The sequence below is a fragment of the Brassica oleracea genome, chromosome C2 (assembly GCF_000695525.1).
Source record: "Brassica oleracea var. oleracea cultivar TO1000 chromosome C2, BOL, whole genome shotgun sequence".
NCBI classification, from domain to species: Eukaryota; Viridiplantae; Streptophyta; class Magnoliopsida; order Brassicales; family Brassicaceae; genus Brassica; species Brassica oleracea.
The window spans coordinates 10,533,053-10,556,992 of record NC_027749.1 but is presented as its reverse complement, the minus strand read 5'-3'; the positions used below and the strand labels follow the sequence as shown (position 1 = coordinate 10,556,992).

At 36.0% G+C, this 23,940-nt stretch overlaps 6 protein-coding genes across 8 annotated transcripts; 4 read left to right on the top strand and 2 right to left on the bottom strand.

Moving 5' to 3' along the window:
- Nucleotides 1-486: 486 nt before the first annotated feature.
- Nucleotides 487-1,582, bottom strand: LOC106325768 (probable long-chain-alcohol O-fatty-acyltransferase 1). Its single transcript, XM_013763818.1, has one exon. The coding sequence runs from the start codon at nucleotides 1,572-1,574 to the stop codon at nucleotides 534-536; it is 1,041 nt and encodes a 346-aa protein (XP_013619272.1). The 5' UTR covers nucleotides 1,575-1,582; the 3' UTR covers nucleotides 487-533.
- Nucleotides 1,583-1,634: 52 nt separating this feature from the next.
- LOC106327125 (protein ENHANCED DOWNY MILDEW 2) lies at nucleotides 1,635-8,450 on the bottom strand. Of its 3 annotated transcripts, none has more exons than XM_013765189.1 (19): nucleotides 8,336-8,450; nucleotides 7,724-8,147; nucleotides 7,524-7,620; nucleotides 7,234-7,287; nucleotides 7,002-7,141; nucleotides 6,462-6,558; nucleotides 6,190-6,291; nucleotides 5,836-6,080; nucleotides 5,666-5,755; nucleotides 5,047-5,577; nucleotides 4,792-4,939; nucleotides 4,609-4,710; nucleotides 4,415-4,507; nucleotides 4,078-4,119; nucleotides 3,813-3,923; nucleotides 3,657-3,728; nucleotides 3,453-3,571; nucleotides 3,284-3,347; nucleotides 1,635-3,182 (listed from the first exon to the last, which is right to left on the bottom strand). In XM_013765189.1, exons 2-19 carry the CDS (start codon nucleotides 8,137-8,139, stop codon nucleotides 1,815-1,817), a joined length of 3,891 nt encoding a protein of 1,296 aa, XP_013620643.1. In that variant the 5' UTR covers nucleotides 8,140-8,147; nucleotides 8,336-8,450; the 3' UTR covers nucleotides 1,635-1,814. The 3 variants fall into 3 exon arrangements, with proteins under 3 accessions (XP_013620643.1, XP_013620642.1, XP_013620641.1); XM_013765188.1 differs by having other exon boundaries at nucleotides 1,641-3,182; nucleotides 7,724-8,227; XM_013765187.1 differs by having other exon boundaries at nucleotides 1,641-3,182; nucleotides 7,724-8,152.
- A 922-nt stretch (nucleotides 8,451-9,372) lies between these two features.
- On the top strand, nucleotides 9,373-10,024 carry LOC106326468 (putative lipid-transfer protein DIR1). Its single transcript, XM_013764440.1, has 2 exons — nucleotides 9,373-9,697; nucleotides 9,795-10,024. The coding sequence occupies exons 1-2, from the start codon at nucleotides 9,385-9,387 to the stop codon at nucleotides 9,797-9,799; spliced, it is 318 nt and encodes a 105-aa protein (XP_013619894.1). The 5' UTR covers nucleotides 9,373-9,384; the 3' UTR covers nucleotides 9,800-10,024.
- A 1,153-nt stretch (nucleotides 10,025-11,177) lies between these two features.
- On the top strand, nucleotides 11,178-11,844 carry LOC106325908 (putative lipid-transfer protein DIR1). The gene is made up of 2 exons (XM_013763958.1): nucleotides 11,178-11,538; nucleotides 11,637-11,844. Coding segments are annotated over exons 1-2 (303 nt in total). The 5' UTR covers nucleotides 11,178-11,236; the 3' UTR covers nucleotides 11,638-11,844.
- Nucleotides 11,845-16,623: 4,779 nt separating this feature from the next.
- Nucleotides 16,624-17,275, top strand: LOC106325007 (putative lipid-transfer protein DIR1). Its single transcript, XM_013763025.1, has 2 exons — nucleotides 16,624-16,997; nucleotides 17,092-17,275. Coding segments are annotated over exons 1-2 (303 nt in total). The 5' UTR covers nucleotides 16,624-16,695; the 3' UTR covers nucleotides 17,093-17,275.
- Nucleotides 17,276-22,531: 5,256 nt separating this feature from the next.
- Nucleotides 22,532-23,437, top strand: LOC106323414. Its single transcript, XM_013761547.1, has one exon. The coding sequence runs from the start codon at nucleotides 22,532-22,534 to the stop codon at nucleotides 23,435-23,437; it is 906 nt and encodes a 301-aa protein (XP_013617001.1).
- The last annotated feature ends 503 nt before the right edge of the window (nucleotides 23,438-23,940 follow it).

Here is a 23,940-nt window from a genome sequence, read left to right as displayed (position 1 = left end):
TTTTTTTTTGAAAATCTGTCCCTTTAAATAAAACAACGAACACTGGATTGATTTATTTCCAGATAATAAACGAAGTAAAAAAACCAAAGACAGATACATGTACTACGATGGTGATGAACTGTATGAGAGAAATTCTTACATCTAAAACTGGATGAGGATGATGGACAATGTAAATGGACAGAATGATGATGGAATATGCAAAGGGATAAGAAATCTGAAACTTCAATATATAGATGGATTTTAGAGACGGGTTGAATCCGAAAGGAGGCAAATGAGGTGTCCTTTGCAAAGAGGCGGATGTATAAGGGGTGCTCGTTCAGAGAGCAGTTGATTGAGACGCCTTTTGGTGAAAGAGATTGATGACGTCGGATCTTATAAATAAGAGATGATCATGTCCGTTAGATTACAAAATATTGTTAAACGAAACCGTTAGATTTAAATTTTATTTTCCTATAAAAAAATGATTAGCTCATCTGGCATCAAAATTGGGTTTGCTATTATATATAGATAACCATATAAAAAAAAAAAAAAGATCACGAAGAAGAAATGAACAACGTGCGTTTGGCAATGTCAATAACCAACAAACATTCACTAATCGCTCTTTCATGAACATTATTTCTCAGCAGTTGAGGGAGGAAGAACCAAACGCCAGTAACGCTCACCAACGCTAGAACCCCGAGACCTGAAACTGCCCTATGCGGTGGTCTCCACCGCAGAGTTCTCTTCACCGCTATCTCTGTGGTAGTGGCTACACCGTGCAACACAAAGAAACAAGTGACCTCCCAAGTTGGAGGCAGACGGATTGCGTAAAAGTAGATCAACTCGTGCATCAAACCCGAGACAAGGAACGAGGCCATGACACCTACTAACACAGCTGCGTCTGGACCGAGAAAGCGTGTGCAAAAACGCTGAACCGGAATGTGGACGGTTGATCGTAGGACAGCTGAAACCATAAGGTTCCATCTGCGGCTCCAAAAGTCCTGTAGAGAGGTGGCTAGGTAGGGCTCATTGAAAACCGGCTCGATGTCACAGCCAAGAAGAGTAGATACCACGGCCCCGACAAAGACCAAAACAATTTCCAACTCAAGGTATATATAGAGACAATATATGCTCAAAACAGCAAAACGAGGTAAACTGTCGCTGTATTCATAGATATGTAGCAAGACACCAAAGATCAAAATATTGACAGCAAAACCCAATTTAGGGATAGGTTTGTTCTTACGAAGACGATTTGCGATGCCACTTGGAGACGGGTTTTGTCTGATTTTGACGGGGAAACAAGCATAGCAGATGAAACGGTATAGATTAGCAGGAAGTGGATACAAAGGTCCTTGATCAAAAGCAAAGAGCATAAGCTTGAAATTTGCGAGCCATGAGAAAAAAAGAGCTGAAATAACGCAAAAATGCACAGAAGAGAAGGACAAAGGAAGAACAAGAAACAGAATACTGACTGGAAGAATGGTGATGAGCCGAAGAACACCTTTGGAGATTCTAAATGAGATAAAATAACAATGACAGATGGAGACTAAAGCAGAGATCCATACCTTCCTTAAGTTTCTCAACTCTTGTTCCATATCTCAGATCTGGACGGGGTCCAGTATTGAAATGTCACCATAAGATATAATATAAAGAGAAATGGAAGCTGGCTTTCTTTAATTATATTAAACAAAATAAGAAGGCTCACTAGCAAGAGTTACGAGTGGAATAGAAAAACTATGGATTTTCTTCTTCTAGTCTTCCTACAACTTTAGTTGATGAGATAAAAGATCGACCAAACTACTAATGTTTTAAATACACGGTAAACAAGAACTGTTCTAGTCATTAAGCCAACCGCCAGATCTACCCATATAAGGGTAGTTCGGGCCAGGGGCAAACCCCATTGGACTCATCCCAAAGTCTCCAGGTGGTGGTGGTTGCTGCGGAAAGCCCTGAGGATCATAGAAGTTGTTGTGTCCACTAGGTTGCATTGGAGCCTGAGGTGGGAAAGAGCCCATCCTCTGGTAATTCATTCCATCAAAATGAGGAGCATAACGTTGTTGTAATGCACTGTCCATCAGATTTGGAGGAGGAGGTGCTAACATGGGACCCAAGTGCCCACCGTACTGCTGTGGATACACTTCAGGACCAACCCCTCCTCTACTGAGGTCAGAGTATCCTCGGTAATCATACATCTCGTTAGGACCATTCCTCATAGCTGGTGCCAATGGAAACTGATCTGGTATCAATGGAGGATCCGGCATCCTGTAGTCTCCACCAAAACCATATCTAGCAGCGAGACCATCGTCGAAATGGGATAAAGATGCACCATAAGATCGTTCAAAAGCTTCATATGGTTTCTCACTCGTATTTGCTGTTGAAGGACGAACAGTGTAGCTGTCCTCTCTAGAAGATCTTGCAGAGCTCGTCGGCCGATTTCGCATCTCTTCTGGTTTTCTAATGCCCTGCACCTTACTCTCAGGTTCTCTAATATCCTTTCCCAAGTTACTTTTTTTCTTTGATATTGAAGGCAGAGATGCTTCTACAGGCTCGTGAGATCTTTGTGGTGACACATTAGAAATTGATGTGCAGACAGCATATATATCATCTGAAGAAGACCTCACAGGACTCTGCCAATCAGATGTCATCTCGGGGATCTCGATGCTCTCGGATCTTCTATTCAACTCTCTTCGGTCCCCTTCCATCTCATTTCTCTTCCCAAGCATCCTACTAGAGTAGTCTCTGGTATTTTGATCCTTTTCCAGATGACTTCTCCTTGACAAGTGATCCGACTGATGATTAACATGCGCTGCAGTTTCCCGTGCTTCAATTTTCTCAGAGAGCAGAATGTTATTAACACAATCAGCTACCTCAAGCTCATCATCTACTTCCATAGGAACATCTTCGTTTTCCAATCTGGAATTCTCACCATTTTCAAATGGACTATCTCTTGATGTAGATTTATCATCACATATGCCATCAGAAGAAGCTCCAAGTGGATGAAAAGATGCATTTGCTTCTTCGTCAGTTTTCTTCAAATTTAAGCTCCCCACATCCCTAGGCAAATGGTTATGCATCTTCGCTATTTCCCTGTGCTTGGCTGCAAAGTCGGGATGACTCCAGAGAGAAAGAGGCGGTGAAACTACATTCCAGCTTTCTTCTAACTGTTTGTCTTCGTTATTGACAGATCCAGGCAGGTAAAAGGACTGAAGGGAATAAACAAGAAGCAAATTTAAACAGAAAGGCTCAACATCTCAGAAAACTAAATCAAGGAGGGCAGACAAACAAGAAATTGCAAATAATTTACCTTTCCAGATACGATCTCTTCATCTTCCCATATACACACATAAGATGACCTCTTTTTATCTAACCTGTTGAGAAAAGTGACAGATTTAATGAGAGAGAGAAAGAGTGGGGTCGTTATTTAGTTTTCTGATTAGTACAGAGGAGAAGATGAGATAGATGGAAACTAAAACCTGTCAGTCTCGGGAGGAACTATAAGGATGAGAATCTTTGGGAGAAATTCAAGAGCCTTCGCAACAAAAGCGTTTGCAAGAGAAGCATTGAGTCCAAATGGCGGATTTAGCCCCATAATCTGTTCATAAGCATATGATAAATAATCAGATACTAAACTATTTAGCTGACACAAAGTTCATATTTAAAAAAAAATCTTATCTTACCAGCCTTCGACCTGGTGGCAACTCCTCTTTGCATACAGTCAGCCAATCTCTTTTCTCAAAACAAAAATCATTCTGAAAGTAAAAGAAACAATTCAATGAGTAAGCCAAGAAGACTACTAACAGCTCACGTTGATAGCAGGTGCACAGGTCATTTACCTTCGCTTGAAAAAGATCGTAATTTTTATATGAACACTTCTTCCCCGTTTCTTCAAGCTTCGCTTTCATCAGCCAGCTAAAGTCATTAGCACCACAACAAAAGTCCACAATCTGTTGGAAGAGGAACAAGAAAACAGCAACGTTTGTTTATACACTAGAAAATGATACATTATATTAACAAGATCATTATTCAGAAAAGATATAAAGAGAAGTAAACAAAATAATAAAACTATACTAATAGATAACGTTCGTGAGCAAATCTCACCATATCACCATCTTCTGCATACCAGTGGAGCCTATCTACAATCTGCATGACAAAGTAAGAATAAGATCTGATCAAGTATCAAATTTCAGATTCAAGAGTTAAAAAGATTGTAAGAAACTAGTCATGCAGGTGTCACAAAGTATAAACTAACAGCACAGTGATCCTAACCGAAGAAAGATTTTTAAGTTGCCAATTGAAAACACTACACAGCCAAAATATAACCAATCATTCTCCTTGATAATTAATTCTTTCAGCTGTCGACTTCACAACGTTTGAAATGTCAACCGACAATCCTTGCAGGATGTAGATAAAATATGCTTTTGATAAGATTGATTACCAGTTGAAGTTTGTCGGGCTTAGTAAAATGACGGCCGAAGGAGGAATAGCGTGCACCATGGAGAAAGGGAGCAAGATAAACTTTGAACTTATCCTGAAGCAAAAGAAACAAACATTTAAAAGGATTAACCAAAAATGCAGGAAGGGATCTACAAGAGACCGCTACGGCCATGTCTAAAAAGCTAAGTGTAAGACCTTCCACTTGAAGATTTGGCTCAGAACCTCTGGCTCACAAACTGCTTTTGCATCCTCAATACTTCCTCCTTCCTCAAGCTTTTTCAGTGCTGTTCTGACAGCCTATAGAAACAAAGTTTGAAGTCTCATTAGTAAAGGGCTAAGAGTACCTAGATAGAGATAGGATTCAGCTTTCTAGCCCACCTGAACTGAGCCCTCTACCTTCCCCATAGTGATCGTCTTGCTAAGAACAGTCATTGCAGAGCTTCTGTACGTGGATGGACCTTTGTATTTATTTAATATCGTATCCATAGTGATTTCTTCCTTAGCTTTTTTCATTATCGCCAAGAGCCTACAGTGACAAAAGTAGTCATGTTAGAGTAAACTTATTCATAAGTCGTAAACTTTTTTTAAGCGGGAAAAAATGGAACTTAAATTACAAACAAGAAAAATACTAACCTCCTTTGAGAATCATTGTCTAATTTTGGGATTTCACTTCCTGACTCCTTGGAGGAGAATGAGTCGGTCTTACTGTGTTTGCTGTCGACTGGAACCACGCGCCGAGATTTTACTATGTTAGAATCATGCATGTAATTAAGCAACCCCTCATCCAGTGAGACCTTGCTTTGTTCAGCATCGTGTGCTTCATTCACTTCCACTTTCTTCTTGCCAGCTTCACGAGACTGTCCATATTCCATCGTCTTCTGGGATTTGTTTCGAACCAAGTTCGACTTTCTGAATGGATCAACTTCCTTTCGTTTCCTCAAATGATCTGGTACAGACGAAACTAATCCATGCTTCTTTGTCGAGACACCATCTTTGGAAGAAGGAAACGAACTTCTAAATGATTTTACAGAAGCTTGTCCATATCTATCTCGTGAGGCAAGATCTTTAAACGTAGGAATCTTTCTTCTCTTCTCCTCCTCGCTCATAGGAAATTCAACATGGTCCCTAACTGGTGTCATGAGCTCTTCATCCATCTCATGTTCTCTACGCAAGGGAAATCATTGAAAAGAAGTGTCTCAACGCAAGTTTAAATTTGAATTCCCACTTAAGATACAGCATATAAAAATCTTACAGGCAATATATGAGTACACGGTTGTTCAAGAGACCGGCCCATGCACGTGTAAATATATCCTCGTCATCAATATCTTCAAAAGAAATCTCCCTAGAAACCAACAAGACAGTTATTCAAATAGAATTCTAGAGGTGCAACAATAAGTAAATGACTAATATATGAAGGTATACCGTGGCAGGCATTTTCTGTGGTAGGACTTTGGACAACGCCGGCATACAGCAAATTGCAAGTCAGAGTCAGTCTTAACCTCTCCGTTTTTACACACACTGCATTTGTGCAATGGGCACGTAAACTCTCCCGCAATGATTTGTCTCTCTAATGCTTCGGCCTCTTCTTTATTTCCTGAATGTAGTCGTTTTGAGACGCAACGAGGATGGTAAAAGTACCCACAGGTGGCTGACACGCATTGGAAAACCTACAGCATTACATTATAAATTGCAAATGTCATCTAGTTAGTTCACAGTCACCATTATCAGCAAAAATCGTCTGACCAGAATTCGACATTAGTGATAAATAATCCATACCTCTGCTGCGCCATTGGAGTTATCAGAGGAACCAAGCTTCTTGCAAATAAAACAACTATGGATCTTATGCTCACAGTTTGGGCAATAGTATTTCTGAATCGCCTGGAAAATAATCCATAACAACAATAACAATTAACTCCGTGCCTATTCAAGGCCGTAAAAAAATTAAAAGGATAAGCAAACCATACAGAAAAATGTTAAATAATAAGACAAGAAGACCAAGGTGCTCAGATATATTCAGAACTCATAAGAAAATATTATATGTGACATACTTCCACTTGCATCTTCGTCATGCCAAGAGAATCGCAATGTGAATCAACACCATCTCTTCTGGTAGCGTGGAATGATCTCAGGCAGCTTCCTTCACAACTGCACAAAGCAGAACACAAGACTTATGATTTGGCTCACTGAAATAAAAACACATAATCTAGAACAAAACCGGTGGATCTTTAGAAACCTTTTTAGGCACCGGTTGTCTCAAACAATTGACAATTTCTGCATTTGCTTTTGCATCTTTCACATTGCTAACATTTTGAGCGTTTGATTAAATATTTTTGCAAACCAAAAATGGCAACCTAAAAATGAAAACGGAAGGTACACTAGAGTCTAAATTAACAAAAAGATTGTTTGAAACGCTAAAGGTTGTCAATCTTTTGGAGAAAATACACGCTCTATGTAAGAAAGCGCCAGCATAACACAAACAAACAAAGGAGCCATATTCTAACAAAACAGATAAAAGGTGGAAGACTTATTCTGCAAAGCAAATCCAAAGAAATCGAACTCCAAGATCAATATCCAGCAAGGAAACATACCACAAAAGCTCGCCACCATTGTCACAAATTGCACAAACAGACTCAAAATAGTCATCATCGTCTTCTTCATCATCCAATTCATCTTCATTGGAAGCTACAGCTGAGTCATCTTCAACTATGAAATCATCCTTCGGATTGTCCTGATATATAATAGCAACTCTTAGCAGAAGTTAAGACCGAGGGGAAAACACACATGAGGAAAACGAGTAAGCAAGTGGGAAAAAAAGTAAACCTCATCAAGTAATCTCAATTTGGTAGGCTTCTTTGAGAGAAATGCAGGTATAAACTAGCCACATAAAAAAAAAAGACAAACCCCACAAGATTAGGAGAGAGTCAGGGTAAAAAGATGATACATATACAGAAAACATTCATGCCATGAAGCGAACAAAACTCCTGATAACAAATATGGTCATCACAAACTCTCCAAGACACTGAAACTACAACACTATAATAGATGGCCTCTTCTAAATCAAACATCTAACCGACCAGAAACAGAAAGTCAGCAGAAGTCTCCGTACTAACCTTGGATTTTGACAGTTTTCCATCTCTTTTAACAGCTTCAGCGATTAAATCAATGTGATCGACCAAATCATTCTGTGATGGCTTCACGTCATATGCCCTACAAACAACATCCAGAACACAGGTGTCAAAGCCAAAAGAATGACAGAGAGAAGAACAAAAGAGTTATTTAAAAAAAAAAAAAAGAGAGAGAGTCAGATTACTTGAAAATCTTAGACAAACGCTCCCAGAGAGATCTTTCAGAAGCCTGAGGGTTCCTCCCAAGAAACCGAAGAGCGTGAACTGTCACCAGGACAGCTCTTATCAACTCCGCATAGCTTTTCCTCGGCTTCTCAAGCTTGATCCAGACATTATCCTTCGTGAGAACAGAGATCTCCGGTCTGTAGTTGGAAAGGTCGAACCTCCAAGCCTTAACAAGCTTATGCAGAGGCAAAAGACCATCATCAGAGGTTCCTCGCAAGTACAAACCAGCTGCACTTCCGTCCACTTTCTCCTTGTCGCTCCACTGAATAGGCAGACAGGCGAATGACACAGGTTCCTTATCGTCATCTTCGAAATAGTAATTGGTGGCTGACTGAGGAACAGAGTCTTCCTCTTCGTCATCGTCAATAAACGCCATCAATTTCCCTGAACTAAACGATCACGAGAGAGTTGATCTTCCAATTGTAAACGGAGAGAGACCAAATTTAACACCTTTCTCCTAAACCCTAATCGGGAAAATCGAAATTGGGAATTAGGGCTCGTCTTAGACAAAGGAATCGAAGAACTAAACGAAATAACGATCACGAAGAAGAAGAAGAAGAATGAGCAAGAACCTTTGAGAATTCTCCTACGAGTCTCCCTCGCTCTGTGTACTTGACGGAATCGAATCAAAAAGAGAGGACGAATCGTCACCAGCGCGAACGAAAGAGGAGACGAGAGAACAAACGATTAAAGAAACGTGTGCGCGCACGTGCTGAGAAACGTGTGCTTTTGTGGGCTGTTTTGTGTGTAAAGCCCGTACTGATAGTTGCTTTGGTAGAATAGGCCCAATATTCAAAAAGAGGAGCAGATACACGGTGGACCTCACGCTTTAACAAGGACTTGTTTTAGGTGTCGTTCGTTTCTAAATCAGACCACTAAATTATTTCTTCAGTTTGGACCCAATGTTTCTAAATTATTTTCGTTGCTTCATTAACACCATCTATTGTTTACTTTTTGTCTAACTATTTGTTACTATTGAATTATTTTCCAAATAAATTTTAATTGACATTTTTCCATTATTTGAAGAGATTTCCATTGTTAGTTCAAAAGAAAAGATTTCCATTGTTGTCTTTGTTGACTAATCTAATTTTAGCATATATGTTTTTGAGAGATTTCCATTGCTGTGGCGTATGATTATTTATTTTTATGTTTTTGAAATAAATGTACATCTAATATCGGTAGACAATTCCAAGTATAAAACAATATTCAGAAGAAAAAATAAAGAATTATGCAATCCACCATAAATTAATAAATCCCCATATATTATGAAACAAAAGATTTTCGTTAAATACAAAGTCATCAAAAACTCAATCTTACTATATTCATATATATATATATATATAATCATTTTTATTACTCAGTAAAGAGAAACAAAACAAAAGACGACATTTGGTCACGCAGCTAGTTAAAAATATATCGTCTTTCACAGCCCGGATACTAGGGCATGCAATGCAACTAAGCCATCACACATTCGTCCGTTTCTTCACGCATCTAAACCCAAAAACTCCTAATGATTACATATCTTACGTTACTAGCACCTTTCGGTTAGCATTAAAGCTTTGCTATATAATAAAAAGCTCATATATAGTAAGAAGATATGAATGGTTTCCATAAGTAGAAAATGGGGAAGAACAATATCCTTACGCAATCTACAGTTCTTGCAATGGTTTTAACCGCTGCAATAATGGTGAAAGAAGTTACAAGCCTTACCATTTGCCAAATCGACATAAACGATATGCAGAAATGTCGTCCAGCCGTCACTGGAATCAACCCCCCGCCTCCGGTCAGCGAGTGCTGCGTAGTGGTCCGATCCGCTAATTTGGAATGCTTCTGCAGATTCAAGTTTTATCTCCCTATTTTAGGGATTGATCCATCTAAAGTTGCGGCTCTTGTAGCCAAATGTGGCGTTATAGCAATCCCTCCTAGTTGCCGAGGTAAAACGAAAAGAATATATTAATTGTATTTCTCATGTGATTGATAAATTTATCAGGATTTTAAAATTAAAGTGTCTAAAGTTTTGGCTTCGCGCAGTTTGAAGAATGGAGCTTGAGACATATATATGTCTCTACGGTGCTGCAAGTGTTTGTTGGGTCTTGTCCTGCATCTGATCTGAATATCTGATGTACTGAATTTACGATGTTTTATTGTTCTAATCCAAATAAATCAAAGAATTGTAATGATGTTCGAGATACCTTGTGTTGTGTATAGAGGAAGACCATGTTCTATATATTCAGGAAAACGGTAAAGCATAAAGCTGTTTATTTCTTGACAATCCGAAAAACTAACTCATCATTACTTTTTTTTTGTCGAATACTCATCATTACTTTTCTCGACTATAAATCACAGAAGACTGATGAAGATAGACAACCTGTCTCCAGTAGCAGTGGATAGTGTGCACATGCTTTACTTACCTTTATTTCTGGTGTTGTGAGTCTTGTGACATGGATCACGAGAAATCAAATAGTACGTTCACAAACTAGAGACCTGGTGTTACATGACAAGAAGACATGACAATCTTTTGATCATTTACAAAAAAATCTATGACATTTCTTTTTGCTTTGGTTTAAAACAAACATATATGACTTGACAATGACAAGGGCCAAACAAAATACGAAGACCAAGACCTATTGAACCACGTAAAGGAGAAAGTTCTTTCAGCTGATCTACCAACCCGGAGACTTTATGCATGAAACCAAGGTCAGGGTCGGCTCAACGTTTTAATGGTTCTAACTTTTTTTTTTTTTTTGACAACAACTGCTAAACTAAATAACTACGCCAGCCGGTTCGGAGAGCCAAGCCGATGGTATGGAATCGACATAAAGCATAGCCGTAGGAGAATTTTTCGCACCACGTGCAAGTCTGTCCGTCAAGGTGTCTTGTGTTCTTGGAATATGTCTGATCTGAAAATCAGGGAAGAAACACTTACTGCGTTTGAATTCTTTCATGTGTGTAGAGAAAGCTGGCCAGTGCTCCGGTGTCGACACCATTTTCACCAATTAAGAAAATTCTGTCGCAAACACTACATCAGAGAACTGAAAGGTCTTCGTGCACTCCATAGCTAATGGTTCTAACTTCTAAAGCAAAAACAATTACGCATACCCCTATATTTATATTTATATTAAATTTTTAAAAAAAATATTTTTGTAAATTTAATGAAGAAAAAGCATATATTTGTGAATTTTTTAGACTGTTTTTAGATAGTTAAAATTGTACAAATTTGTAATGGACCCTTAATTCTTATTATATGGAGATATCTGCATGAACTGGGGGCAGTCACCGATTGTCTCCCCACCTAAGCCGCCTATGACTAAGGTATCCCACATTTGTCCGTTTGCTTACGAATTTTCAACGTAAAAGACCCGTGCCATGATCTACTACTTTCACTTAGCATTTACATTGCTATATAAGAAGCTCATTAGATTTAACTTTTCACCAACGAGTTGAGAGAGAGTGAAGATTAGAAAAAGACAGAAATGGGTAAGAACAATACAAGAATCCTCATCACAGTTCTTGCGCTGGTGTTAACCGCAGTGATGATGATCCAAGAAGCTAAGAGCATTCCCCTATGTAACGTCGACACAAATGACTTGCAGAAATGTCGTCCAGCTGTCACTGGAAACCACCCGCCACCTCCGACTTCCGCCTGCTGCACAGTGGCCAAAACCGCGAATCTTGAATGTCTCTGCCCGTTCCTCTCCAGGTCCGGGATTGACCCATCAAAACTCAAGGCTCTTTTTGCCAATTGTGGCGTTAACAATCCATCATGCTTGCCATGGTCGGTAAAGATCAAAGTACCATTAACAATATTAGAAACTGGTTGAGTAAAAGAGAGAAAGTCTTACGTTTTTTCAATTGTTCTTCTCTAACACGCAGATTGAAGAACTGAGGTGGACTGGACACAAGCCGGCCTGCTGCGTACTTTGCCACCATCTGAATATTAGGTCTCGAAGTTATAATTTCTTATGGTGTTCGATTCAAATAAAATCAACAAATTTTGAAGTTATTTTTAAGTCACCTTTTCTGTCTACAGGAACCGTGTTCTACACATTAATGAAAACAATAAAGTACTGCTTTTGGCTTTCATCCATTGTGTTCTACTTTCATGGATATCCAAAAACTAACTCGTCCTGTCTTTTCCCTGCTTTGGACTAATCTAATATAACGCCCATGAATTCTTCTAATATATTAAGATTTAAGAGCATCTGTATGAAAAAAACATTAAGTGTATCTATGTCACCAGAACAATTCTTAGGACATCTCCAACCTGCCTCTGTTTTTTATGAAATTTTGCTCCAATGTTTTCCACTACAATAGAGGAAAAAACATTCATCTATTTATAGAGGTAAAAGTAAATGGATCATTCATCTATTACAGAGAGAGCAAAATCTAAGTCTCTACTTTTTTTTTCTATTTTAGAAATTTCTATTATAGAGGTGAGTTGGAGATGATCTTAGCAACTCCGCATACATTTTCCTTGCTTCTCAAGCTTAATCCAGACATTATCCTTTGTGAGAACAGATCTCCGGTATGAAGTTGGAAAGGCCGAACCTCCAGGGCCGTGCCTGACACTAAGCACATCAAGCATGTGCTTTTAGTTCAGATGGAGTTTATATATTTAGAGGGCCAATTTGTGACGTGAAATATTCAGCAGCACAGGTGGTTATGAGTTCATTTGTGTAAATAGAGGTTGTGAGTTCAAACCTTTGGCATGGATTCTTTTAATTGCGTTTAATAATTACATATAGTGGGCCAACAAATTTTTTTTGCTTGAGGGCCAATAAATCTCAGGCACGGCTCTGCGAACCTCCAAGCATTAACCAACTTATGCTGTTATGCAGAGGCAAAAGACCATCATCAGAGGTTCCTCTCAAGCAGTGGCGGATGTAGACAATTTTTTGGATGGAGGCAAATTACATATAAACACAGAATTGAAGATATAATATGATTTTAGTAAGGGGAAATGAGTAAAAAACATAAGTAACATCAAACAGACTTTAAATTTTTCATGGGGTGCAAGTGCTACCTCCTTGGCCTACCTATATCCGCCACTGCTCTCAAGTACAAACCAGCTACACTTCAGTCTACTTTCTCTTGTCACTCCATTAAATTCGCAGACACGAGAATGACACAGGTTTCTTGTCGTCATCTTCGAAATAGTAATTGGTGGTTAATTGAGGAACAAAGTTTTCCTCTTCATCATCGTGGATGAACGCCATTAATTTCAAATTTACCCGAACTAGAGACACACAAAACGATTACAATTTACAAGAGAGTTAGTCCTCTAAATGAAACACGAGATCAAATAAAGTTTAACATGTAAGCCACTTTTTGTTCCAAGTACGTATAAAACGATAGTCGGAAGAATATTAAAATAATAATGCAATTATGCAATTCATCCCCTATATATTAATTATGAAACATTACAACATGTTTTCGTAGCTACGTGTCATATGATTCATAGAATCCTTAGAAAAATAAGTTGATCCATGTAAAAGAATATTCTACTTTTTATAATTTTTATTAAACTAACTATCAAATTGATATTTTTATTAAATTAACTGTCGAATGGATTAGTAGCGTACAAAAGAATATTCTCAATGCTTTCCTTAAATAAAAGTTATGGAATTACCTAATATGATTAACATATATATGACAATTAATGATTAAGAATAATACATATTTCAGTTTTTGTATCCTCTCTTTTTTTTTGTTTAATTTTATATTATTAAAAGAAATAAACAATCAAATGAAGCATATAATAAAAAACTTTAGATTTTTTTTATATGTTATATTTTGAATTTTCGAAATAACTATAAATTACTAAAAGTTGTAAAAGTCTCACACTAAAAGTTGTAAAAGTCTCACAAATGATCATAAATCGTATGAATATAAAGTCTCATTAATAAATATTCATATATATATATATATATGTATATTAATATTAATATCATTTAAATTAAATTATATACTATATAAAATATAAAATATGTTAACTTCAAAATTTTGCATTGAAAAATTATTGTTATCTTAATATTAGATGATAACTAATTGAGAGTCAATAGCAAACAAATCGAGAGCCGAAAACATAATCCTCTTTCGTCATTTTACAATCGATGTTGCCTATCTTGTGGTTTTGGTGATTTGTGTCAGCAGCAAAACTTAATTTTTTTGTGCATATAAATTTTTTAAAATAATTAAAATTAGTTGTAATACGTTAACTTTTCAGTGCTACATTTAAGAGAGCAACATTTGTATTCATCATTTTACAATCGATAAATATTGAAATGTTGTAAAATGTTAAAATTATTTAATGGACAAACATTAATATAAAAAATTCATTCCGCGCATACGCGTAGGTTATCATCTAGCACATATCAAGTAACAAAATGCAACTTTAAAGAACCAAAACAATTATGCAATCCATATATATTAAAATAATAATGCAACTATGCAATCCATATGTAATCCATATATATATTAAAATAATAATGCAATAATGCAATAATTGAATCCATATATATTAAAATAATAATGCAATTATGCAATCCATTATGTACATAATTATTTTTATTACTCAGTAAAGAGAACCAAAACAAAAGACTGACATTTGGTCAGGCAACTAGTTGCAATGAACATTTTGTCATTCACAGCCCAGATACTAGGGCATGAAATGCAACTTAGCCTTCACACATTCCTCCGTTTCTTCACGCATCTAAACCCAAAAGACTCCTAATGATTACATATCTTACGTTACTAGCACCTTTCAGTTAGCATTAAAGCTTTGCTATGGTGAAAAGTTAAAGTTAATGAGCTTCTTATATAAGACACTTATTCTTGGGTTCACTCCTTAGGGTGAACCTAGAAGTTCACAAACAAACATAATTGTGTTATTTCATATTTGATATTTTTTAAAAACGAAAACAAAATATTATCAAATTATATTATGTTTTAAAAATTAAAAGGTAAAAACGAAATAAAAAAAGTAGTAATTAAAAAAAAAAAATTAACGTCGTCAGCAAAACACTAAACCCTAAAACATAATCCTTAAACCTGAAATCCTTGGATAAATCCTAAACTCTAAATCAAAATTACTAAACACTTATTTGATGATTGGTAACAGCTGTAGGCCGTACACAGACATATTTTTATCTACAGTCAAAAAATAAAAGCAATCAAACTTTAGATTTCAATTTTAAAACGCACTGCCATAACAAACTTTTATTTTAGTTTATTGCTTTAGAGAGCAAGTTTTCTAGAACACTACTTCAAGTGCTTTGAATAATAATTTTCCTCATTCTCTTATCCTTTCTTTCTAAAGTATACGTAATATATATATAATTTAATATATATTTACACGTATAACTCAAGAGTATGACAACTAATGTGCGAAATTAGGTTTTTATATTTATTATATATATATATATATATATATATATATATATATATATATATATATACTTATATGTTATATAACTATAAATTTCATAAATATAAATAAAACCTCACATATGTTGATTATATATGATACTTGACTATTATATTCATTTACTTAAACTAAGCATTTGATAATTGTATAATAATTAATCAGTTCATAAAATGTGATTAATTACTATTCTCTCCATTTTAAAATGATCTATGTTTTAAAAAAGTTTTGTTTCAAAAAATATTTTTTTCTATTTTTACTAATTTTTATTAAGTAATCACGGTAAACTGTAAACTTTACAAATATTTATATTTATTATTTTTTATTGGTTAAACGTTATGTAAAATATTTAATCACAAAATAATATATTTAAATCAGATTTAGTTTTTTTTTTAACATGCGTAGTCTAAAACCTCGATCATTTTGAAACGGAGTAAATATTTCTCAATTTGATTTTGATTTTCATTTAATTATAGTGAACATATTATAATAAATATTAGATAATATCTGGTAATCATATTTTCTCTAAAAAAACTCACAGCAAAAATTCTACAGCTACAACATAAAATCTTACAGCTTTAATTCTACAGCAAATTTTTTTAAGCTACAACATAAAATCTTACAGCTTCAATTCTACAACAATTTTTTAAAAATTACAGCCGTAACCAATCAAGTCCTAAAACACTCAAGGGTTTAGGGTTTAGTGTTTAGTGTTTTTTATTTAGAGTTTAGGATTTATCCAATGGTTTAGGATTTACCCAGGGGTTTAGGCTTTAGGATTAGGGTTTAGGGATTAGGATTTAGGGTTTAGTGTTTTGATAGCAATGTTAAAAATATTTTTTAAAAATTTTTTTTTTCTATAACTAATATTTTTTTTTAAAAATATAATATAACTTGACAATATTTTGTTTCATTTTTTTAAAAGATATTGAATTTGAAATAATGAAATTGGTTAAAGGTTCACCCTGAACCCAAGATTAACTCATATAAGACGAGATTTCGTTGTTAGAAAAAAAAAAAAAAAAGCTGGGCTTTCTTTACCTCATTTAAGACGGGCTTTCTTTACCTCAATATATAACATGGGGTTGTGACTTGAATCATGAGGAAGCAGAATAGCTGAGTGCGTTCACAAAACCAGAGACCTGGTCGGTCACCTGGTGTTACATGACAGTAGACAATTTTTTTAGTTGTAAACAAATGTTTATGACTTGATAATGACAAGGGCAGAACAAAATACAAAGGCCAAAACCCATCGGGTCACGTGAAGGAAAAAGTTCTTTCATCCACACCAACCCAAAGACTTATACATGAAACTAAGGTCTCCCACATTTGTCTGTTTGCTTGCAAATTGTTGACGTAAAAGACCCGTGACATTCTTTACTGTTTTACTAACTTTCACTTATCATTAACACTGCTATATAAGAAGCTCACTATCTTTAAGTTTCACGATATAGCTGAGAGAGAGAGAGAGAAGAGACAGTGAAGATATTGTTAAAAAAAAAGACAGAAATGGGTAAGAACAATGCCAGAATCCTCATCACAGTTCTTGCGATGGTTTTAACCGCAGCAATGATGATCCAAGAAGGTAAGAGCATTCCCCTATGTAAAGTCAACACAAATGACTTGCAGAAATGTCGTCCAGCGGTCACTGGAAACTACCCGCCACCTCCGACTCCCGCCTGCTGCACAGTGGCCAAAACTGCGAACCTTGAATGTCTCTGCCCGTTCCTCTCCCGGTCCGGGATTGACCCAGCAAAACTCAAGGCTCTTTTTGCCAATTGTGGCGTTAACAATCCCTCCTGTTTGCCATGGTCAGTAAATACCAATGTACCATTAACAATATTATAAATTGGTTGATTAAAGAGAGAAAGTCTTAACGTTTTTTTCGTTTGCTCTAACACGCAGATTGAAAAACTGAGCTGGAGTGTACACAGGGAAGCCTGCCTCATATTTTGTCAATAAGTTATAATGTCTTATGGTGTTCTCAATTCGAATAAATCAACAACTTTTGCAATTATTTTTGAGTCACCTTTTCTATTCAGAAGAACGTGATCTATCCGTTAATGAAAACAATATTGTGTTCTATTTTCTTTAATATCCAAAAACTAACTCTTCAGGCTTCTATCCCTGCAGTAGTGAAACTGCAGTTCAATTCCCGTTGGCCACTGGGAAATCTACAAATGTCGGCATCGCTGGAGCCCACAGATTAGTCGGTTGACTTTGGTCGCCGGACATTGTGGTTAATTAAAAAAAACTGCAAAAAAAAAAACAATTTAGAAAAGAAAAAAACGTCTGAACAAGTCATCCCTTGAACTCTCTGTCATGTTATGTTATGATGCATAATGCGAAACATTAAAACGCCACAGTAGAAACCAGTGAAAATCCTGTGAAAATTCTATGAAAATTGTATGTTTTGGAGTTTCAATGATTTGAAGCCAAGAACATAAAACAATCAGCTGTCCGGACGAGGTAGTCCAAGTGGAAGGACGGACCTGTTGGCTACCACCATTCGGGTTCGATCTCCCCCATGCGGAAACTACCCTGCCTCATCTGAACACTAAAACGGGTACTGGGCCTTCGGGCTCAGGGAAAAACCTCCCGGATGAAGCTGGCCTGCTGCCTGACCGGGCCCAGGGATTGACCCGCGAAGCGGGGAACCCTGGATTACCAAAAAAAAAAAAAAAAAAAAAAAAAAAACATAAAACAATCAAATAATATTTTTGCCATGTGTAATCTTGATGAAGATTAACCATTAGGATTATCTTTTATAGTAATTGGGAAGTATAAATGACCTGTCAGATCTAATGTATATCTGAAATTACATTGAACTTTTACTGCTCTGATCCATATAAACCACAAAATTCTGTAATCACAAATTCATAATGGCTTTTCCCAATAACCAAACTCACAAACTGAGAAAAACAAAGATTGTTCAATTGTCATTGCTTACTTTTGGTAATAGATAGGAAACTTCTCCAGTGAGTTTATTTCTGTTTCTAGTGTTGTTATATCCATCACGTGGAAGCGAATCGTCCACAAAACAAAAGACATGTTGTTACATGACAAGAATACAGTCTTTTAACCTTTCTTTACACAGAAAACTATACAACCTGACTAAGACGCAAAGTTCTATCATTCACCAGCCGGAGACTTATGCATGCAACTAAGGTCTCCCACATTTGTCCGTTTGTTGACATATTTTGGACTCAAGAAGACTTGTTTAAAAAGAATAATGACTCTACGTTTTGTCGTTCACTTACCATCAGTACACTTGACAAACAAGAACAGAATGACATACGAAGCATTTGTACTTTAGCAACATTATTTGCAAAATACGTAAATAACTGTACATTTTAATACTCCCTCCGTTTAATTCTTTCATGTTTTGAAAGATATTTTTGTTTCAATTTATATGATTTTTTAAAACTTTTTATGTAAAATTATTAAAGTAATTAATTAAAATATTAAAAATTAATGTGTAGTTAATGATTTAATTATTTTTTGTTATTATTTTGTAATCAAACATTATTAGTAAAATAGTTTTTTAATTTGTGTGTTTATGCTAAAACATCATACAAATCGATCTCCCATCACCAATTGACTTAATCATTCCTTTGAGAAGCAGCTCCCTACCAAATAAGATATTCCACCAAGCATATGATGGTCTGAAACCTTTCCCACATTCAAGAAAACTTGTTGAAGCAAAGTACCCTTACCTTGTAGAGCTGAGCTATTAAGCTACATGACTCATTTTATGTAACCTCCATACTTGTTTGGCCAGCAAAGTTTGATTGAAACATGTGTCAAACGATAAGAGTCATTAATTGTTTGTTTCTTTCAGTGTTCTTTGAATCTACTAGTTCTGGTGTAACTCAATTTAGCTTTGTAACATTATCTGCAGATCTGCTCTCAAACATTTGAAGGAAGAGCGTTTTAAGAAGTTCAAATATATGAGATCTGCTCTCTTCTTTTTTGTTTTTCTTTGCAGATTTCTATGATCCGTTTAGAGAAGATGAACTTGAAAATAGTACTAAAGCCAAAATAATGTTCCCCTCCGACCCGCCGGTAAGTTTTCTCGCATGCAATGATGAATGTGTTGGAAGTGGCAAGTTTACAAGATTGTTTTTAAAACAAGCAAACATTAACTCTGTTTTTAAGTTCATCATAAGAAAAGGCTTGTAACTCGACCAAAGGGTTTTGAGTATATATAGTTTGTTACAAAGCTCTTAATGTTTGCTTGTTTTCTCTATGCAGTCGCCGAGAAGTCGCAATAGATTTTCTTGGCTGCAGGGTTCTCAGAATATCTTTGAAATCTCCGATATATTAAAAGAGAAACATTACAACTTTTAACCATGACATGTTATCACGAGAATCAATTTCAAAATCCTTACAAAAATAGGTTGGCCATCTAAACATATAGTATATTTTTCATTAACCCTAATCATATAATTAATTATTAATATAAAAATATTCTTCATTATTTTCTTAAGTAAAACATATGAAATTACATAATATGATCAAAATATATATGATAATTAATGATTTTAAATAATAAAGATTTGATAATAATTTATACATACTCTATCATTTTTTATTAATATTATTAAAATAAATTAGACAACTAAATTAACCAAAGAATAAAAATTTCGATTTTTATATATGTGTAATATTTTGAATTTTTAAAATGAATATAAATTAATAAAAAATTAAAATCTTATTTTTAAAATTTGTGATCAATGGTTTAATTTTTATTTATAACAAGATACAAATGTTCATAAAATTATATGAGTAAGATGTCTTATTTAATAAATATTAGATAAAAAATAAGGTGTTCAAAAAAGATAAAAATATATGTATATATATTAATATCGTTTAAATTATATATTATATAAAATGTATAAATATTAAAATTTCAAAAAATTTGTTGAACAAATACTAAGAATTTAATATTTTAGTTTCAAAATTTTCATAGAATTTTTAAAAATGATTATAAGATAATAAAAAATATTAAAAGTTTCATATTGAAAATTTTGTTATCAATGCTTTAATTTTTTTGTTATAAAAATATATACTATACATTGATATTCATATCATTTGAATTTAATTATAAACAATATAAAAGATAATAATTATTATTTGTATTTATTTACCATAAAATGATTATAAATAACAATGATTATTTTGATTTATATATCCGCACCAATTTAGTTATATATGTAATAGTCACTAACCTCTCACTAATTTAATATAAGTAAAAAACGAAAATAAATAATAAAACATCTCGTGCAAGTGATGATAAGGCGCAGATCTTAATCTAATTTTATAGTAAAAAGAGACTATATTTGAATGATAAGTGATGCTGAGTTTACTCAATTATGTAACATCTTATGTCTTGTCTAGCAAAATAACTTTTTTTAAAAATGATATAAAATTTCTAGCTATTTCACGAACCCCAGACTAGCATTCCCTAACGAAAGTGATAAACAAAACTAGGTAATAACCACAAACTGTTATGAACAATGTGGATTGCTAGAAGTCAAAGGCCAAGACCGAGGCCCATAGAGAGAGAGAGAGACCGCGGCCCAAGAGGAGAGAGAGAGTCGGCCGCCTCTGTACTTAGACGTTTCCATTTATCTTTCATGTTTATCTATTAGGAGGTTTTCCTTTTCACTCTAGGTTTATGATTTGGATACTTTCCTTTTATCTATCCCTTGTATCCCCTATATAAGGGAACACTTTGATTCAGAGATAATAAGACAAGAGACACACGATTTACACTCTTGTTCACAACACGTTATCAGCACGATAGCCTCTGAACCCTGAGACCAAAACCGAAACCTAGAAACCTAAAAGTCTAAGCCGGCGATCCAAAACCAAAACCAAAACCTTAACCTTGTCCCTTGTTCATCAAGAACCTTTTTATCTATCCCTTGTATCCCCTATATAAGGGAACACTTTGATTCAGAGATAATAAGACAAGAGACACACGATTTACACTCTTGTTCACAACACGTTATCAGCACGATAGCCTCTGAACCCTGAGACCAAAATCGAAACCTAGAAACCTAAAAGTCTAAGCCGGCGATCCAAAACCAAAACCAAAACCTTAACCTTGTCCCTTGTTCATCAAGAACCTAGGAGACCCATCTCAGCTTCTCAGATCACGTTCCAGACCGAGAAGAACCGCAACCCAGCTCGCGATCGAACCTGAACCCCGCGAACGACCCGAGACGATCCGATCCCCGATCAGCTCACAGCCGAGACACCTCCAGCCGCGATTGACTCCATCCGCGACCCGATAGGAGGCAGCAGACGTCCGATCATCTCAGCTCGAAGTTCCATCCATTCTCTGGTGGTCCGGTTCATAAACCCCTACGAAACTAAGGTATAAACACAATCTGAGAACCTAGAACAGTAAGAACCCTAATTCCATCATTATGGAAACAATGTCTTGATGAAACCCTAAAAGAAACCATAGATTAAAATCGACAAAGCTTTTGAACTAGAAACATGATTTGATTCCAATTAGAACCTGCTGTATGTTGATTGATTGAATCTGAAACTTAGAAACCCTAATCAAGGAATCGAAAACCCTAAACCCTAAAGGAAGCATGTAACCGATTTTAAGATTGATCTTGATTGTTTGACTTCTGATTTGAATTGAGGTTTAGGATTGTTTAGATTGCTTGAATTAATCTGTCTGAAACTGAAAATACTTAAGGCCTTGAAACCTTAAACATAAGTTGATAAGATTTTAAAGATTGAAACCCTAGGAATGCTTAGATCGTTTTGCATAAATTCAAACATGGTAATGCATTCACAACTGATTAAGAACAAGATCGGCCAGCATATAGAAAACACTTGACCTCGAATCTGATTGCATTAAAACTCATATGGCCGTGTGGCATTAATCATCCTGGCACATGTAGAATTGATTTTTAGGATTGATCGCACCATGGTAAATTTAGGATTGCATAACCGAACCCATTCTAGAATTGCATAACCGAACCCATTGATTGATCATATAGCCGTGCGGCTTGCTTGATAGCACCATGGTCGAATTAGAATTGTTTGAACATCATAAATGCATAAGACGTGTTGTGGCCGAGCTTGCTTATATCATGCGTCCACGTGATCCCATTATAAATCTAATGACTTGCGTGATAATGTGGATCAGATGTCGAAAATAGCAAACAGAGACTATGCAGCCCTTAATCTCTCCGGAGACAATTACTTGCAGTGGGCGCTAGACACAAGGATTAGTCTAAAATCCAAGGGACTCGGTGATACTATCATCGAGGACAGCAATGAGAATGAAAAGAATAGATACAGGGCCATATGTTATATGCGCCATCATCTCATTGAAGGTCTTAAGGATCAGTACATGACGATTGAGAATCCATTGGATCTTTGGAATGCTTTAAGGCACAGATATGATCACCAAAAGATGGTGTTGCTTCCAAAGGCAAGGCACGATTGGATGCACCTCAGATTCATGGACTTCAAGTCCGTGGATGAGTACAACTCGGCCTTATTCAAAATCGTCTCAATACTAAAGCTGTGTGGTGAAGAAGTGTCCGATGTGATGATGCTTGAAAAGACCTATACGACTTTCAATCAGTCGAATTCTGTGTTGCAACAGCAATATAGAACAAAAGGTTTTGCCACATACACTGATCTGATCTCCTGTCTACTCTTGGCCGAGACAAATAATGAGCTTCTCATGAAGAACAGTGGAGCTAGACCGGCCGGGACAGCACCATTACCCGAAGCCCATGACATTGAAAAGAAAGATCCCAAAGAAACCTACTATGCCCAAGACAACAGGAAACCATACGGTCATAGCCGTGGTGGGTACAGGGGGCGTAGGCGTGACAATCATAACGGTCGAGATAACTACTCAACCGGCCGAAGAGGAAACCACAATAACCGTGGTCGTGGTTCCAATTACGGTCGGGGCCGAGGGAGTTATGGCCGTGGACGAGGTGGCATATCCAAACCATCTCACACGACCAAGTCCTTATGTCACAGATGCGGGATGGACAATCATTGGGCCAAGAACTGCAGAACTCCAAAGCACTTGTGCGAACTCTATCAAGAGAGTATCAAGAACAAGAACCCGGAGGCAAATATGATCCAAGAAAACGATCATGATAACAAAGGATATGGGTACGATGCTGATGATGAATCGGACAGGGACAACAAGGATGACCAAATGGATTTTGAAACTTCTGATTGTCTAAAGGACTAGTTTTTCGAATCACATTGTCTTATTGCTTTATGTTCTTTGATTTGGTGTTTTTATTTTTATGAAATGACATTTATAATAAAAGTTTTTACAAAGCCTCTAAAGTCTAGTAAATTTTACTTATAGAAATGAATGATGAGATGAGTATACTTGTGGTGGATAGTGGCACAAGTCATACGATCCTTAGAGACAAAAGGTATTTCATGAATCTCACATTGCAAAGTGCAAAGGTACAAACCATTGCGGGTGAGGCCAGCCTGATTGAAGGTCACGGCCAGGCCTATGTGATGATGCCCAAAGGCACTCACCTAGAGATCAAAACCGCCTTGTATTCCCCAAGCTCTAGAAGAAGCTTATTGAGTTTTAAAGACATAAGGTTGAACGGTTTTCACCTTGAAACATGGGAAGAAGGAAACAAAGAATTCCTTAACATAACTTTGATCACCAAAGGCAATAAAAAGATCCTAGAGACCATGCCCGCAATGTCCACTGGTCTTTACTATGCA